Raw genomic sequence first — 16,712 nt, 5'->3', positions numbered from 1 at the left:
TGAATGATATCTATTAATCTTTTGTAATGAAGAGACAAGTGCTACTGGGGCTGAATGAAGGGTTTGTCTGAAAAGAGAAAGGAAGGAGAAAAATCTCACTGAGGAAGACATCATTTGAGTTACCTTCAGATCCTCTGCAAGAGGCTAATGTGTAATGCAGACAAGCTGTACCTTTGAACCATATGTTACAAAGTCCCTCTAGCTCACGAAGTCTACAAATCTGCGTGCAGAAGAGGCCTTTACCTGTTTTGCTAACTGTGTCTCCAGTCTGCTAATCACATCTTCCTTTCTTTGCACTGTACTCATCAGCTCTTGATATTTCCTGTACAGAGTGCTGTTTGATTCACTAGTCTTCATGTTGGCTAGTTTTATCTCCTCTCCCATAACTCTGACCTGTAAGGACAATAAGAGGGAGAACAAAATAAAATAAAAAAATAAAAAAAAAGCAAATGAAGGAGCTGCTTGTTTAGTGGTAAGACCCTTACTCGCAGAATATTTATTATTTCATATTTTTGTAGTCAGAATAGGAAGGAAAAACCTTAACTAGTGTTTACAATAAGGATATTGTCCATTTGTTTGCACTGCAGAAGGTGTAACAGCTGCAAACTGAAAAATGAGCACAAACGCACTGTGAATTGTTACATACTTACATGTTATCAGTCAGAGAGACTGTGCAGGCACTAAAGTCCGTACAGATATTTAAGCAAGGTACACCACGTTTTCCTCCTTTGCAATACTACATCCAGCTTTTTAACCCCATTCAGCACTGAAGTATACACCAGAACAACTTTTCTCTATGATCTCCAGCTTAAGATACTGTTTTGGTAACTTCTGACAATTTGGTAAGCATATTTTTATAGATCTGCCTACTCTTGAGCTCCTGTGAGTGCCAACACTTGGTGATTCTCCTGCTGAGATAAACAATGTAGTGCCCCCTCACTACTGACAGGTTTCAATGCTTTAAAATTTAGTTGCTGCTGGAGCCTTCTAAATTTTTAATTAATTTTGTAAACTTCACTTTCTTCAAAATCAGTATCTCTCAATATCCAGTCTTTTTTTAATCTCTACTTCATCGTAATGCAGTGGATTATAAATCTTCCATTCCTAAAGTGGATTTCTGCTAGCTTAATTCAAATGTTAAATGCAGTATTTAACAACAAGAAGATATCTGACTCCAGTGCATTCCAGACAGACTGAATCTGCAAAATAACCAGTTCCAAGTACTGTTAATTTGCCCTGAGTTTGGAACCAGAAAGGCAGGCACTTCACAGGGCCCGTGCAAGTGAGTTATTCATGCTCTGTTGAACAGACTGCACCTCGTACTGGCAGCTGCGTTTTGTTCTTCTGTCTATGTTAAGCAGAGAAGCACAATGCCTCTTACTCATTCTGAGTAAGAAAGGTAGGCACTCAATATCTGAGCCAGAAAACTGACCCTGCTGAGTCAGATGTTTTCATTAGAGTTTAGGGTGATTATAGTTTTTTTTTTTTTTTTTTTTTAAAAAAAAGGCTCCTTCTTTCTCTATGATGCCCAAATGTTGACTCTGTGCTAAAGGCACAGAGTGGGGACTGCAAATACATGATTTCTTTAATTGAGGTTGGCAGCTTCAGGGAGCCCATTGAATTAACAAATCCAATCCCTCAGAATCCTGGAGTGAAAGAAAACAAGGGATTTTACACTTGATGCAGAGCCCTCTCATTTGTAAGCTGCTTCTCATTCATTAGAAATACATTTGTTAGCTGAAAGGAATGGCCCTACTCTATTCTGTTGTATCTTCCGGCTCTTAGGTAGCAGCAAGGAATGCCTCTAGCAACATTTCTCTAGGTGGGGTCAAAGTGCTAGAAAGGCAGACTATATAGCTTTGAAGGTTGCTGGTCTTTGGGACGTACCCTATACAAAGCTGCAGAACCTTCATTTGCCTTAGGGTGCTCCTTCTACTCCTTCCCAGTCAAGTACTGTTTTGCTCATTCCCTGGCTTGGATTTGACTTTCCCTACATCTGCCTCTTGGTATCATTGCATCTTCCTATATCACGGATGCTATTCCTGATGCAGTAACAGTCAACATTACCTTTGTTCATCTGTTTTTGTGTGAACTTATTGATATTACTCTCATGAACAATTCTTGTTCTTGGTTGACAATTGACTGATCTTGCCTAGAGGCCAACAGCATGCAGCTAGTATCCTTCCTAAATTTAAATTGGTCAGAATAAAGAAATCTCACCAATACAGAACTGATGGAGGTTTGCAAAACTACATTTTACAGATGGAAGTTCCTAATTCTGAGGTGGTGTTTTCCAGTGCTTGTAACAGTCTGTTCAGTCCTTCACTGCCAAAATGCTTGACAGCCATTCCCAACCATCTTGGATAGTTCTTAGTTCCATGCTTTAATCTCTGACGCTATGCTCAGTTCTGTAGTTTTTGACCAGCTGGAGGGAGCTGGTTCAATTCAAAGCCTCCATTTAGCTGTTGCTTGCAGTGATGCAGGAGCCCAAGCCACCTGGCCCTTCCTGGCTTGTGTTACAATACAATTGTGTTTTACAGTGCAGACTGTGTAATAATATGCTTCCTAAAGTTACGTTATTCTTTGTCCACAAGTATGAAGCCTTTCTGTCTACATAGCCATTACTCAAGGAACACAGAAGTACTAGCTTAGAAAACACACCTAATTTTCCAATGGCTATAGTACAGTGCATCATATCTTGCTCTTACTGCTTTTCTCTGTCTCATTTAGTGCAATTACTGATGAGAAGAAAGACTAAAATAACTGATTGGTTTTGCAGAGATGCAATGGTTCTTCTGCAGAATTTTTCTACTTCTAGACATTTCTCTACCAGTACTGCTTATATATTTATTTTCTGAGGACCTGCCAGACAGCTTTATCTCTGCAGTTTAATCCTGAGGTACTACATCCCCTAGCTTTTCCTAAAATTAGTGTGCCTGTCATAAGTGAGGAGGTAAAGGCTGTAAAGTAGAGTGACATATATAAAGAACTGGTTTTCACTTCATGTGGATGCATTTGGGAAGCTGTTCATACTTTAGACTCAAAGACCAGGAAATATGACCTGAATATCCATTTAGTGTGGTAAATCAATGTTCCCTAGTATAGTACAAGGTGCTGTCTGTATGCTAAACTGGAGGGAGTTTAGAGTAAGTTCCTACTTGGCTTGCACCAGAGCAACATAAGAGAACATCTTACCTGTTTCTCTGCATCCTCAGCTCTTTGTTCTGCTTCTATCACTCTCTGTTCCAATTCTTGCATCTTCAGAGCCAGAAAAGAAGTAGGGAAGAGGAGGGGGAAAAGAAATAATAATCACCTGGAGATTTATTTGTTAGAATTCAAACCTTCCATTCCTTAGGTAGGCCACAGCTTTTTGGCATCTCTTGGGTTAACTGGTCAACTCTGGACTGCGGAAAAAAGCCTTTGACCTTTCTCAGTCATCTGCCCCAGTCTGAATTTACTGGAAATGTTTCCTCGTTAGTGAGCTTCATCATTCATTACATGGGTCAAGAAAATAGTTTCAAATCCTTGACCTCATCTCTACAATTTATGTGCGATAGGCTGTTCCTGCAAGAAGCCTGCCTACAGTTCACAGTTTTTTCCTGTTTTCATTTCATCTCAAATTTATGATGGTGAAGAAAATAATCACACCTTGGAAGTCCCTCAGAAGGTTCTCTATTATGTCCCTTTATAATCAATGAATATTTTGGTTTAGCTTCAGAAGTATCCTAGACTTGTATCTGATAGGATTATGAATGTTCTTAGTTTTCATTTTAAAGAACTTTGCAAACTAATGGTACTTAATCTGAGCATTGCTTCTACTGAAACATGATCTACAGGTAAACAAATAGCTTCATTACTTGTGAAATACAGATGCATTCAGTGTTCTTCTAACAACTTAACAATAATCTCCCCCACACCTCTGTTTTCATGTTTTTATTTTTAAATAGCAGTAGGATTTCATTTGATGTTTGCAAGGTCATCTTCCATCCTCACCCCTATTTAATGGGTCTCAGGTTTTAGTCCAGTAATATCTATGTCACTAAGTTTCAGCCATTGAGCTACACTGAATTTTCAGCATTTACTAGTGTTTTACTCATGAAAGAATGAGAAAGAAATAGCTTCAGTAAATTAAAAGAATCATGCCTCAAGCAGGAAACTTGACTATAAGGGATACTGAACTTCTCTTTGATACATTTTATGACTCTGGATAAAAGTCAAGTTGGACACTATTGGAACAGTATCAACGCTTTTGGAAAGGGAACTTCATTCATCTTGAGTTGATTACCCTGAAGGCAGATGTCAGTATTCCTATGTTTTCATTTACCATCCTTTAGATGGCAACAAGACTCCTCTTCATATGTTAATCATGTTAATCAAAAAGAGCAAATTGATACCTACTGAAAAACTTAGAATTATATGCACATAGACACATCAGTGATCATGTAACTAAAAAAAGCCATGACAAAGGAATGCACACCATGGAAGTTAGAAAGTGCCACATGTAGATACCTATCAGATACCTATCTGATTATTATTATTATTATTTTCAGTATAGCAGTCAAGGACAGCACAGTTCATGGAGCTTAATCTCCAAATAATTGAGGGCACTTCCTTGGCAGAGAAGAGAGATGCTACGAAAGATTACCCAGACAGCTGAAGTCATAGAAAAGACAGAGTATTTGAGAAACTTAAGAGACTGAGGTCTAGGCAGTTAACGTTACAGCAGTTGTATGGGCACAAGCCTTTGTCCATTAGGAATAGTGGTCTCCTCAGGCATTTTTCTGTCAGTCTTGGAATAGCAATCACCATAGACAGGTAATAGCAATTGTGCCTGCAAGAGACATGCAAACTGGAAACGTAATACACTTTAGAAAGCAAAGGCTGTTTCTAACAGTAGATTCTAAGTCAGTTTCTTTTAGTTTTCTCATGAAATGATGGGAGCTACATTCTCAGCGCAGTTTGGATGAATCTGTAGACTTTTCCCCAAAGGCTATTCTCTTAGATGTACAACTGGATTCTTCACAATGGGAGATCTCCATGAAAGACTCAAGTTATTTTAAAAAGGCAGCATTGTTCTGGCTGAAAGAAAAATACTTTATTGTTCCAGCCTCAAGACAATTTGTTTTTTATTAGTAGTTGTCCTGGTTCTTGATCAGGATAAAATGAATTATGTTGGGACCATTCCTGATCACTAAAGGGTTATGAAACTTCTTGTGCAATCAAAATGATCTGGCTAAGTTCCAGGCAAATCAATTACATCCTGTCACCCTAATCCCCTCTGTAACCTTAAATGAACTTGCACTTTTCTTAACTTCCTCTACTACTTTGTTGGGTTGCCCTACTATGAACTGTTAAGTAACCACTGCATTTCTTGTAGACGAAAATGATTACTTCACCCATCCCTGGTGCCAACTATCTCACTGGAGAACATTAAATTTTAATACATCCATGCTTGTAACGCTCTTTCAAATCCCTCAATGAACTAATAGTAATATTTGGTATTTACATGGGTCCTTTCATTCAAAATGCTTTATAATTTGACAAATGCTACTAAATAACTTGACCCAGTTCACATAGAAAAAAATTAGTGGCAAAGCAAATCCAAGTAACTCTTCTCCCATACACTAGCTTGTATGAAGAGAGAAACAGGCCCAGTTGTACAGCCCTCTTTGCATGAGACAAAAGAGGCTTTTTTAAGTGTTCATTTTTATCGAATTAGTACAGAAACTGGTAAAAGCTAGACAGATGGCCCTTAAAAGCTGCAAAAGATCCTTCTATTTGCCATTCAGATAGGCTTTCTCTCTCCTGACTGCTCAGAACATGCAAAATAAAACTAAGTAGAAAAAAGTTCATGCATGTTTCAGCCTCAATTTCCTCTTGTTCTCTTCAAGACCTCACTTGTAACCAGGTCGTTGTGCTGCCAAGACAACAGCTTGCAGTGTCACTCACCAGCAGAGCAGCCAGAATGGAAATAACTGGCTGATTCCAGAGACAACGGGCCCCTGCTGATGGCTGAACCAAGTAGGCATTCATGGCTATTGCATGCTAGGGGAGTGCAGGAGGACAGCAGAGTGCTGCCTGGGGCATTGTGCTGAGGCACCTTGGCATGCTCACCTGCAGCCAGGCGTGAGCCAACCCAAGCAGTGCTGCTGGAAAGCTGAGCCCAGGTTACTGACGTGGCAACTCACGCCATGTGAACTGCGGTGCTGGCAGTTAAACTGCTGGGTTTAAAATTCTTCTTGTTCTGAACAGTGATCTAGATTATTTTGTCTAAGCGGATTTTAAGAATCTGAAGGATTTAAAATGTTAGCATGCATTGTACTATGAGTGATTTTTTATTTATTTTTTAATTTAGTTTTTTGAGTTAAAATAGTAAAATATGCTTTTAAATCCAAAAATCAGTTGAAGAATGATTTAAAGTTGAGAACCAGGTTTCCAAGCCTTCAATCAGTAGCTTTCCCTGACAAAGCCATGTTTGATTTAAAAAAAAAAAAATAAATAAAATAAAATAAAATCCCATTGCTAAAACCATATCAGGGGTTCTCAGGAGCACCACAGGTTGGCCTCACAGTTTCAAATGGTGTCCATTTCTCGAGATTCTCTATCTTCCCTCAAAACTCGTAAGAAATGCAGTATAATTTCAAAAATGTCTGTATTTCTTCATTCTCACAGATGGACCCAATTATAAACAGAATCACAGTTGCTATAGAATAAAAATATAGATAATATCTCTAGATATTATGCTATAGATAAAAATCCCTGGAATTGGCATTATAAGGCATAATACATGCATCTTTTTTGGTTCTGCATCACTGCCTATCTGAGTAGAAGGAGGCGCTGTGGACAGGAACCTTGACATACTATGGGGCCTGTAGGGAAGAGAAATAAACCTCTGAGGCAGTAATTGCAGAACAGTTGGGAACCTGAGACAGAGGAGACTTGCCATCAACTGTGCAGTGGGAACATCACATGCTTGAGCGCCTTCTCTAGGTTCTTGAGTCCACCTGTGTCAGGAGAGGACACGAACTGACCCACATTCGCTGGTGCTCTGCCCTTCCTGTATGACATTCAGAGTAGGAAATTGCAAGCCTGATAGCTCTTTGACCCTCCAAGTGAGCCTACAGAGTGCTGTACACGTAGTTACAGAGTAACCTGACCACTGAACCAAGCAGATCCTTAATTTTAACAGAGAGAATGTTGCTTTGACCAAATGGATGGGTGAATTGTCATAGGGCCCTTTCCTTGAGCAGCCCCACACAGCTGATTACAATTTTGTTCTCTGCTGTGGCTTACAGACATCCCTAAACAGACAGTCCGAGAGGTGCCTGCCAAATTTGCTCTCCGAAATATTGATAGATGGGTTTCTCTGTTCTGGAGAATAGTCAAGAGTTAACAAAGCACATGGCTACTTCTCCTGCATTATGGAGTCTGTGGAGTGCTGCACATCACAGTTGTTGTTACCAGACTTGCACCGCATGCATACATGATTCTTACACTCTTTTGTCTAAATCAACTTTATGACTACTTTTAACATTCTCAAAGGCAAACAATATCTAAGGTCCACCTCCAAATCTGCCTTCAAAAGATGAACAGGGTACTAGAATTGCATTATTTCTTAAAACAACACGAGAGGCGGAGTCACTGTCTCATATAAAGTGTAAAGCATTATTGGAAATGTAATTAGACTGAAAGCAACAATAAAAATCACTCCCCTCTGAAGTTGTTGTCATTTAAAAACACAACAAATAAAACCAGGCAGGCTTAAACACACAGAGGTTACGTAAGCCAAAATGGAGCACATCTATCATCAGGTATAGCTTAAAAGCATTCAGAGTAAACTGCATTCAGTCACAAAGATTTCAACTTTTATTTTTATTAGCAAAGCACGACTGAAAGGAATTGTACTCACTTTAATAACAGCGATTGAATGGCTGAATAATCTTTAACTGGACTGAAATATTGTAAGTCACATTTTGAAACAAGGAACTCCACAGTGAATTACAAACTTGGATAATGTGCAAATTAGAGCTTAATGAAAAAGCTTGAATTCAAATTGAAACGTAAACTATTTTGAGATAAAGAAAATGTACACCATGGTGGAAACAAACAATCAGACAAAAACAAATAAAACAAACAAAATCCCCACCAAAAATACCTATATCAAAATCTCTAATCTTTGCTACTCCTCTCCCCTAAGATTGCAGGCAAGTTCATATAAAGCACTTCAAAGAGTTTGGTAGGAGTTGCCTCAAAACGAGATACTCTGCAAATTTCTAACATTGTGATCTTGAAAAGCATCTTAGTTCTAATCTTCAGCATCTCCAGAATGTTTTGACTGGTTATGCAATATTATTCTAACATTATGGCAATACATGTACCACTGCCCAGTCTTACAGTATAATTTCTCATCTTATAAACTTTTCTATTGCCAAGCCTACTACTATAATTACAAGAATCCACCTTTGCTTTGTAGCTGCCTCACACATTAGAGGTCCAGAATCTTGCTATGGTGTTTTCCAGTAGTCAGAATATCTGCTGATTTTCCAACAAACAAATCCAAGTACTTATTTTCACTAACACCATTTTATACCACTATGGCAACATCCCTGTACCTCAAGAGATATAAGAAAAGTGAAATGACTTAGTGTAAATCAGAAAGAGATCCCTACTGCAGGTAGGACTTTGCCTGATGGGCCAGTATTTAGAGAACTTTTGCTTTCCTGCTATCATTCAGAATGAAGCCGAAGTCACCGCTGTCTCACCTTCTCAGCTAACAGCTCTCGGATCTTGCTTGCCTGCAAGCGGAATTTGAAGAGCTGGGACTCCAATGCAAGGCATCGCTTTTGCCAGTCCATACAGCTGCCACTCTCCTCTGTGAGTTCAGCCATTGTGAAGTTATTTGTTCACCTGGGATACCTTCTCTGGTGCTCTAAAAATCCTAGAGAAAAGAAGGGGAAAAAAACCAGCATTTTAAACTGGCAAACTTTTCATTCCTTAGGCCTAGTCTTCCTCAGTTTAGTCAATAGGACCGGGAACAAAGGCGATTTCTTCCACAAGCCGACTATGAAGTGGTGCTATCCCAAGTTATAGACATGCCCTCTGCCAGAAGTTTCTCTTTCTAGTGCTGTTATGGATAAACTGATCATACAACAGTAAACCAACTTGCGCTGACCTTGCTAATGGTCAGGATGTGGGTAATTATGTGAACTCAGGAGAACTTGCCCTCATCACCCTCTCAGTGGGGAGAGAATGATGGTTTCTAGCTGATGAGCAGGGATGAACTCTAGTGAGCAGTGATATCTTCCACAGACACATGCATTTGGAAGAGGGTGGAAATCTAGAAAATGAAAGAGCACAGCTGCATGCAGCTACAGATATTACAGATGAGCATAGTGAAGCATTTAATCATACAAAAGACAGTCATCAATGGGTAACAGATAAATATTCAAATAAACTTTTACCTTTAGACTAAATAATTTGCTAGTGCATCACACTGCAAATTTCACAGCCATTTTGCCATCCTTTCAGCCCTGCTCAGCCTTTTCCTATGAACTAGAAGTGTTTTTTCCCCCACCTTCTTCATACCAGTGTGGTTGCAAACTCTCAAGTCAATAAAACTTTTAAAATATAACTCACTCATTACCAATTTGAGACACCAGTGTCTTACATCATGTAGACTGCTAAGAGAAAGTGACATATGAAGTAACACTGTCCACAAATTGCATCCAATTCTTAGTTAATCTCAAGAATTCCTCTTCCCATCTGAAAAAGACAGTGAGCTGTCCTATCAGCTCTAAGTCTCAGAATGACTTTTCAAGTCCTGCTCTCTGGAAAATGTAAGGCAATGCACATGCTGCTCAGCACTGACAGCAGAGCTGGACACAAGGCCTAAGGAGGAGCTAGAGATTCTCTTGTGCTTTGTAAGGTCTGTGCTCTCCTTACCAGCCAGCTGGCATCCAGGTTTTGTCATATCATAAAATAAACTTTTCTAGCCTTGAACAGCCCCAAGTCTGGGCAGGACTCCTCTCCACCATTTTGGCATATTTGATGTTGCAATAGGACCTGCCTACAGACAGGGATAAACAAAAAATCAGAAGAAACAAAGTTACACAACATGAAACCCTGAAAGCTTGTACATTTTCTCATTCAAGACTCAGGTTAAAAACACAAACCTTTACAACACGACCATGCCTCTAACGTTATCGAGCACTGCAGAGAGTACAAGAGAAAGCCTTGAACATTGGAAGAACTAGACACAGTTACTCAAGACACATTCAACGCAGATTATTCTTCTACACACATCGTGTTCCTGTTTAACTCTCCAGGTACACATTTAATGCTGAATTCCAGAAATAAGAGATGGAAAGAACCTACTGGGTTGAGTAGACAAATCTTTTAAAGTTAACCACGGTCAAAAACCAGGAATTTGTTTTTTCCTATGTTTACAGACCTTTTATATTATTTTCCAATAAATACATTTCTAGACCTTTTTTTTTTTTTTTTTTTTTTTTAACAGTATATCTGAAAACTATGAATATGCAAAAAGTGCACTCGCATTAGAAACCTGATGTATTCCATGCTTTCAGTCAGACTCTGAAATAATATCAGAAGACCTTATCCAACAAAAAGACCTAGGAAGCAAAAAGCACTGTAAGTCCTTATTCACACTTGCTGACTAAAATGAAGCTTGCAGAAGAATGGAAATGCAAACTGCTGGACAGTACTGCTTATGAAAAAGATACAAAGAAGCATACACAGAGAATCCATGCACTGAAAGCCTGTTTGCTGCTCTGTGTACAGGCTACCAAGAAAAGAAGTTGCAGCTTTTTAAACCAAAACCTACTTCAGGTGACCTGAGCATCTCTATATACAAGCTTGCAGGAAAAAAGCTAACAAGGAGAAAGAATATGATGTGGATTTCCAAGATGCAGATAGGAAAGCATCAGTGCAGCTTTGGGACATAGAGCTCTTTTTCCTTGCCTCCCCCCATCCCCCACTGCAGCACCATTCAATCCCTCATTTCCTCCATGTCAACAGCAGCAAGAGGAATCACGTATTCCTGCTCACACATGCTGCTGTGACAGATGGTCCATCTCTTCAGCACAGACAAGCAAGCAGCTTGTGGTCAGTTTGCCCAAAGTTCCTTGTCCAAAGGCAGCCTGTCTCCATATCACTGCTGGAAATGACATCCATCTTGACAAGGAGTCAAGAGACTTGAATGCTCTACTATTGTCAGTTCTGTTGCTGACCTCTTTATTTCTGTGTTTCATCCTTCCCAGTCTGAGGAAGGTCAGTGACAACAAGTCCATTATCTTGAACATTTTGAACAATCTAAGCTAAGATTTAAAGCACTCCAAAAGCTCCACCTTTACTATATCTGTTCCTGTGCCACTAAGCAGGCTTTAGTGACTACAAGCATCATATGGGTGTCTTCAGACTGAAACATCATATGCAGAGCATTTCGTTTCCACATTTGTTTTACATTACTGTAACAGAACACAGGCAGTGAGAGACAGAAAACACAGCCTCTATGCTCTGAACATCGTTTTTACTGCAGCTTAAAGATTTCACTTTGACCAATCTCTGCAGCCATCAGACATCCTGTGAACATGACAGATAGTGGAAGATTATCTAAACAAGCACTTCATTTAAACAAAGAGATAGACCTAGCTAGGAACAAGCGATGTCTGAAGACAAAACTAAAGATGCTGAAGACATCAAGAGCTGTAATTCCACAAAGTGGAGAAAGCTGTGGTTTAATTTTGTTACTTGGTAACTGTTTAGAAGTTTTGTTTTGCTTTAAAATGGGCACAGATTATGTAAGATGTGCATAATGATAGTGCCTTTAATCAAAATGAGAAGTGGCTGAGCATTAACAGACATTATAATACCAAATGAAGGTGTACAGTCCAGCAACAAGCTGTGCAACACTACGAGAACAAACATTTGCAAAGCCAAAATAGTTATTAGTTCATCAGCTTCATTAAAACAATGAATCTCAAACTTAAAGGGACTTCTCACCTGCTCACGGGCAAACTCGGAGCTTCCCTGAGTTGGAGCCAAAGCAACAGGCCAAGACTTGGGAAAGAGCAGTGAAGTCACTCAGCCTTACTGCTTGTACATCTGACTTTGTAAGGTGAGAATGCTTAAGATGTCCCTCTGGTTGTATCTGCTCTTCAGCACAGCTGGCTCATATTTTGCAGGTAGGAGAGCTTGAAGTTACCAAGTATATGTAATAGTGTAAGCACACATAACACAGCAGGCCACTTAATTCAGAACAGCAGGTACGTAGATGAATAAAGGAAGGCACATTTTATCCCCTTTAGCTACATACAGCAGCTGTTAGTTATTTTGTAGGCAGGTAGTTTTCTTCAGTAGTAGGAAGTTTTCCAGACAATGTGCTGGGAGGTGGAAAAGGGGACGAGGAGCAAATAAACAAAAATTTTAGGAAGGAAAGCCAGCATTCTTCAGCAAGCACCAGTACAGCTTATAGAAATACAGTCTTTTCCACAGTCCAGCCCAGCAAATTACTAGAATCTCTAGCCCCAGTTCCTTGCCAGGCATTTAACTAGGCTTTCACACACTTCACAAGAGTGTAGGATTTCAATCTCAATTACAGGTATCAGCCATTCTCAAGCCAAAAGAAATGCACTAGTTGTGGAAGGATCCTACAACACTAATTCTTTTTACTGGCACCTCTGCTCTGGATGTAATACTTCAGCTCTCAAATGAATTTTTTCATATAGGCACAAAGATATTTTAGTCTTTTTTCATACAGTTTAAGTCCACTGATATTCAATGAACCTGATTTACTGCACAGTTTATGTCAGAGCAAAAGTAACTTCCTCAGCTAGACCAAAACTGCTGGCTGATCTAAAATACCCAGATCTAAGTCTGAGACTAGGAGAGGTGTCCCAGGTCTGTAAGACTCATTCCCTCTAAACTGTGGACAATGGCATCATGTAATCCCTTTTGTAAATAAACATAGCCATTCCCTAGAACCACACAGGCATTTTTGCTCCCACTATTCCTGTTCTAAAACCTCACCCCTCTAATGAGCCGCCTTGTAATTACCAGCATAAATGTAATCATAACTAGCTTGTATCTGTTCATTCTTGCAAAATATTGTCCTTCAGCCTAACTCGTTTTTTCCCCTCCCCTCCCTCGTATTTGCCCCTTGGTACATTCATAGATAGCAAAAGCGTCTCCTTAGAAAATTCATTTTACAAGGCCAGAGATAAGGAGCTCTTGCAGTCTTCTAAAAAGCTTACCACCTCCTTCTGCACCTGTTCCAACTTCAGTGCATATAAGAGGTGGCTTTTGTCTTTCTCACTCCCCTTCATGTACAGGTGACCACAACTGCAGCTGGAAGGCGGTGTGTCACCAAAGCTTTCTGTGAAGACAATAATTCTCCTAGAGAATACCACACCTGACCACATTTGCCTTTTTATGACCATATTGCACTGGTGGTCAACACCCACAGACAAGGCAACACTGTCAGAGCAGAGGAATCGGAGCTTGCCTTCCTTCACAAGTGCCAGATGTAAGAATGTGGGGGGTCTCATTACAGAGATCCTGGAATAGATTAATAAAACACAGGTCTACACCAGATTTCTGCAAGGTCAAGGATCTCCGTACTGCAGTCTATTTCAAATTTTAGCAGGCCCATTTTTATCCTGTGATCAATAGGTATATTCACACATTTTCCTCCTCTGCTGTTTCTAACCAATGACCTCCCAGGCTTTCTATACATTTTGTTACTACAGCTAATGCACAATTTTATTTTGTTCCATTAGCATTCACTTCATTCTTTACTAAACCCCATTCAACTCTTCCAATAAAATGCCTTTCAACATCCCCTCTTCAGCACAGTGTCACATTCTCTTCCATCATTTCTTCGCACACCTTATCATTCTTCTATTAATCCCCATTTTCTCAGCATTTGCTAATCATTTTCCCAAGTGTCATCCTATCAAATGATTTCAGAAGACCAGAGATTGGGTTTAAATCTTCTTCTCTCTAGTAAAAGCTGCACCTTTTCAGAGAAATAAATCATTTAAGGCTGAGTGAGCAGAGTCTGTTCAGCCTTGAGAAAAGAAGACTGAGAGGGCACCTGATCCAGGTCTGTGAGTATCTGAGGTGTGGGGGGCAGAATGGCGAGGCTGGACTCTTTTCAGTGGTGAGTGGAGACAGGACAAGGGGAAACGGCTGGAAACTGCAGCATAGGAAGTTCTGCACAAATATGCACAAGAACTTCTTTACAGTGAGGTGATGGAGCACTGGAACAGGCTGCCCAGGGAGGTGGTGGAGTCTCCTTCTCTGGAGATGTTCAAGACCTGCCTGGATGCCTACCTGTGTGACCTGCTGTAGGGAACCTGCTTTGGCAGGGGGGTTGGACTCGATGATCTCTGGAGGTCCCTTCCAACCCCTACGATTCTGTGATTCTGTGATTCTGTGATCATATCACTCTGGAACAACATCTACTACCTCACTCTTATCTTCATCTGCTAAATTACAACTGTCCTTCAAACTTCTGAATTCTCAGTTGCTGTTGAATACACTGCTCCTCCCCACCTTGTCTCTGGAACAGAAGCATTCAATTTGTGCTTTGTGAATTACAGTATCAACTTTAATCTAGCAGACTGACATGAAATCCTTTCTATTGAACATGAGAGTTCATATGATTTTTTTTTTTTTTTTTTGAACTCTTAACTATGTTGATCCACTAAGTTTCTGGATATGATTTTTGTTCAGATATTGGTAATTTTCAAATCAGATAGATAATTTATACAGTTTTATGAACAATATTTATATGCTTATATAAAATTGATTCTACATTTTTTCCTCTGGCATGTGAAGAAGTCAGGAAACATACTTTCAGGTGCAATATGCTTTCTATGGGGAGGTGGGAAACAGAAAGCAGCCACATTGTTCAGAAAAGCTGAGATCATCAAAACTTGATTCTTAAATGCAGGCATCTCTTGAAGAGCATCTGCATCTTCAGAGTGTTGAGTGTAAACAACTTACAGTGAAAATAAAAGGAGACTCTCAGTTCTTAGAATCTTGCAGGAAACGAAGTCAACTGAACCTGAATGCAGATGTGAAACTTCTAGTTCGGACTTCCATATATAAAAGTTTTGATGATCATCAGGGACAGTTTTATTCCAAATGCTATAACCAAAACAAATGCAATTGGATTTACATTGAGTGCCCAAGGTTTGATCCTGATGAAGCTAAAATGTCTAGCAGAAACTAATGTTTTCTTCTCTAGACTGGATTCAATCAGTATCCTAGAAGTTCTGAATTCTACATTGGATCCAGCAGCACTTCAGACTTTATATATTTTCACCTGAAAAACCTCCTGAGAATCCAAGGTCACTGATTACAATGAACATTTTCAGATATACAATATTTACATGTGAAGTGTTTGCAGCTCGTTCAGTCCATGCAAACAATGAGAGAAGCAAAGCACCATTTCCACATTGCGGACGCAAGTGCTTGGGCAGCTAAGGAAATAGCTTCCTTGGGCTGCCACGGGGAACCCAGTGCAGAAGGAACACAGTTCTTAGCACTTGCTGGAAAAAAGCACCCGCATCTGCATGAACATCAGAGCCAAACCGTGGTCTGCTACCACCTTGGTACAAAAAGGAATCGTCAGAAACATGACAGAGGTAACACCGAACGGAGAAATTTCCTCCTATGTTGCTGCTCTAGACAGGCAGCAGGCAGTGGTATGGGCAGCGGGCAAAACCCAGCTCTTCTTGTTTTCCATCTCACAGCCAACTTCACCCCCACGTTTTTAACCCCGAGGCCACTGGATCTGTTCAGCCACAGACTCTTTGTCCACTCGCTAAAGTGCCCTGGAATGCACGGAGAAAGCACGGTGACAAAATACAGATAGGGCTTGCTGTACACCGGGAAACATTTGGCAAAGGGGAAAAAATAAAATCTCTCTCTGTGAGTGCAAGGTGGCTTGAACAGAAATGTCACAAGGCAGGAAGAGGGCTCACGGCTCTCGCATTCTGCTGCCGAGATCTCGCCCTGCACACCGGGGCTTACCATAAAGTCCGAGCAGACGGCAGGACGCAGATATAGCTTACCTCGGGCTGCATCTCCCCCCAGAGCCGCTGTTCCTGACCGCAGCCCCGCTCCGCTCAACTGCAAGCGGGCAGCTCCGCCAGCTCCGCACGGACCGACGCGTTGGACCTCCACCGCCCTCTTCCCACCCGAGGGCTGCCCTTCGGCAGCGACGGAGCCCAAGCTGCTCCTTCCAGAGCTCACCTTGCCTGGCGCGGGGCTCGCTCGAGCGCAGGGCAGCGTCGGGGCCGCCGTGGGGTGCAGGCAGGTGTCCGGCGCGACTTCTGTCCCATTCGGCACTTCGCCGTTCTCCTTCGAGCGGGAGAGATGGGCTCAAATATCAGAGCCAGCCCTCCAGAGGAGCGCAGGAACTGACATCACCCGCCACGGGCTTTAACCCCTTCTCGGGTTCGGCAGTGGGGCAGGTGGGACGGGCAGCCTGCCTCGGGGGACGGGGCGGACCCGGGGAGAGGAGCCGCAGCAGCGCTCTGCTCCTGACGGGACCGACCGCCCTTCCCGCTACCCTCGGGAGCTGCCTCTGAGATAGAACGTGCTGAGAGCGTGCCGGTACCGGCGGGGCATCCCGGGCTGGGCTCCCCGCGGCCATCCGCTCGGGGCTGCCCAGGCTGGACGGC

General features: G+C 41.2%; 1 protein-coding gene across 5 annotated transcripts in view; it reads right to left on the bottom strand.

The window, feature by feature from the left end:
- PLEKHH1 (pleckstrin homology, MyTH4 and FERM domain containing H1) overlaps positions 1-16,479 on the bottom strand; it is a 53,885-nt gene extending 37,406 nt beyond the window's left edge. The window contains exons 1-6 of one of the 5 annotated variants that reach the window (XM_052693601.1): positions 16,282-16,479; positions 10,173-10,209; positions 9,943-10,066; positions 8,763-8,938; positions 3,196-3,258; positions 244-393 (exon numbers count right to left, since the gene is read on the bottom strand). In XM_052693601.1, the coding sequence (XP_052549561.1) occupies positions 244-393; positions 3,196-3,258; positions 8,763-8,888 (339 nt within the window). In that variant the 5' untranslated portion in view covers positions 8,889-8,938; positions 9,943-10,066; positions 10,173-10,209; positions 16,282-16,479. Of the gene's footprint in view, positions 1-243; positions 394-3,195; positions 3,259-8,762; positions 8,939-9,942; positions 10,067-10,172; positions 10,210-16,059; positions 16,256-16,281 lie in introns of those variants that run through there. The other 4 variants (XM_052693600.1, XM_052693604.1, XM_052693599.1 and 1 more) reach the window with 4 other exon arrangements.
- Positions 16,480-16,712: the final 233 nt, after the last annotated feature.

The sequence above is a fragment of the Tympanuchus pallidicinctus genome, unplaced genomic scaffold, assembly GCF_026119805.1.
Source record: "Tympanuchus pallidicinctus isolate F22 unplaced genomic scaffold, pur_lepc_1.0 scaffold3, whole genome shotgun sequence".
In the NCBI taxonomy this organism is placed as follows: domain Eukaryota; kingdom Metazoa; phylum Chordata; class Aves; order Galliformes; family Phasianidae; genus Tympanuchus; species Tympanuchus pallidicinctus.
This window is presented reverse-complemented; position numbering and strand designations above follow the sequence as displayed.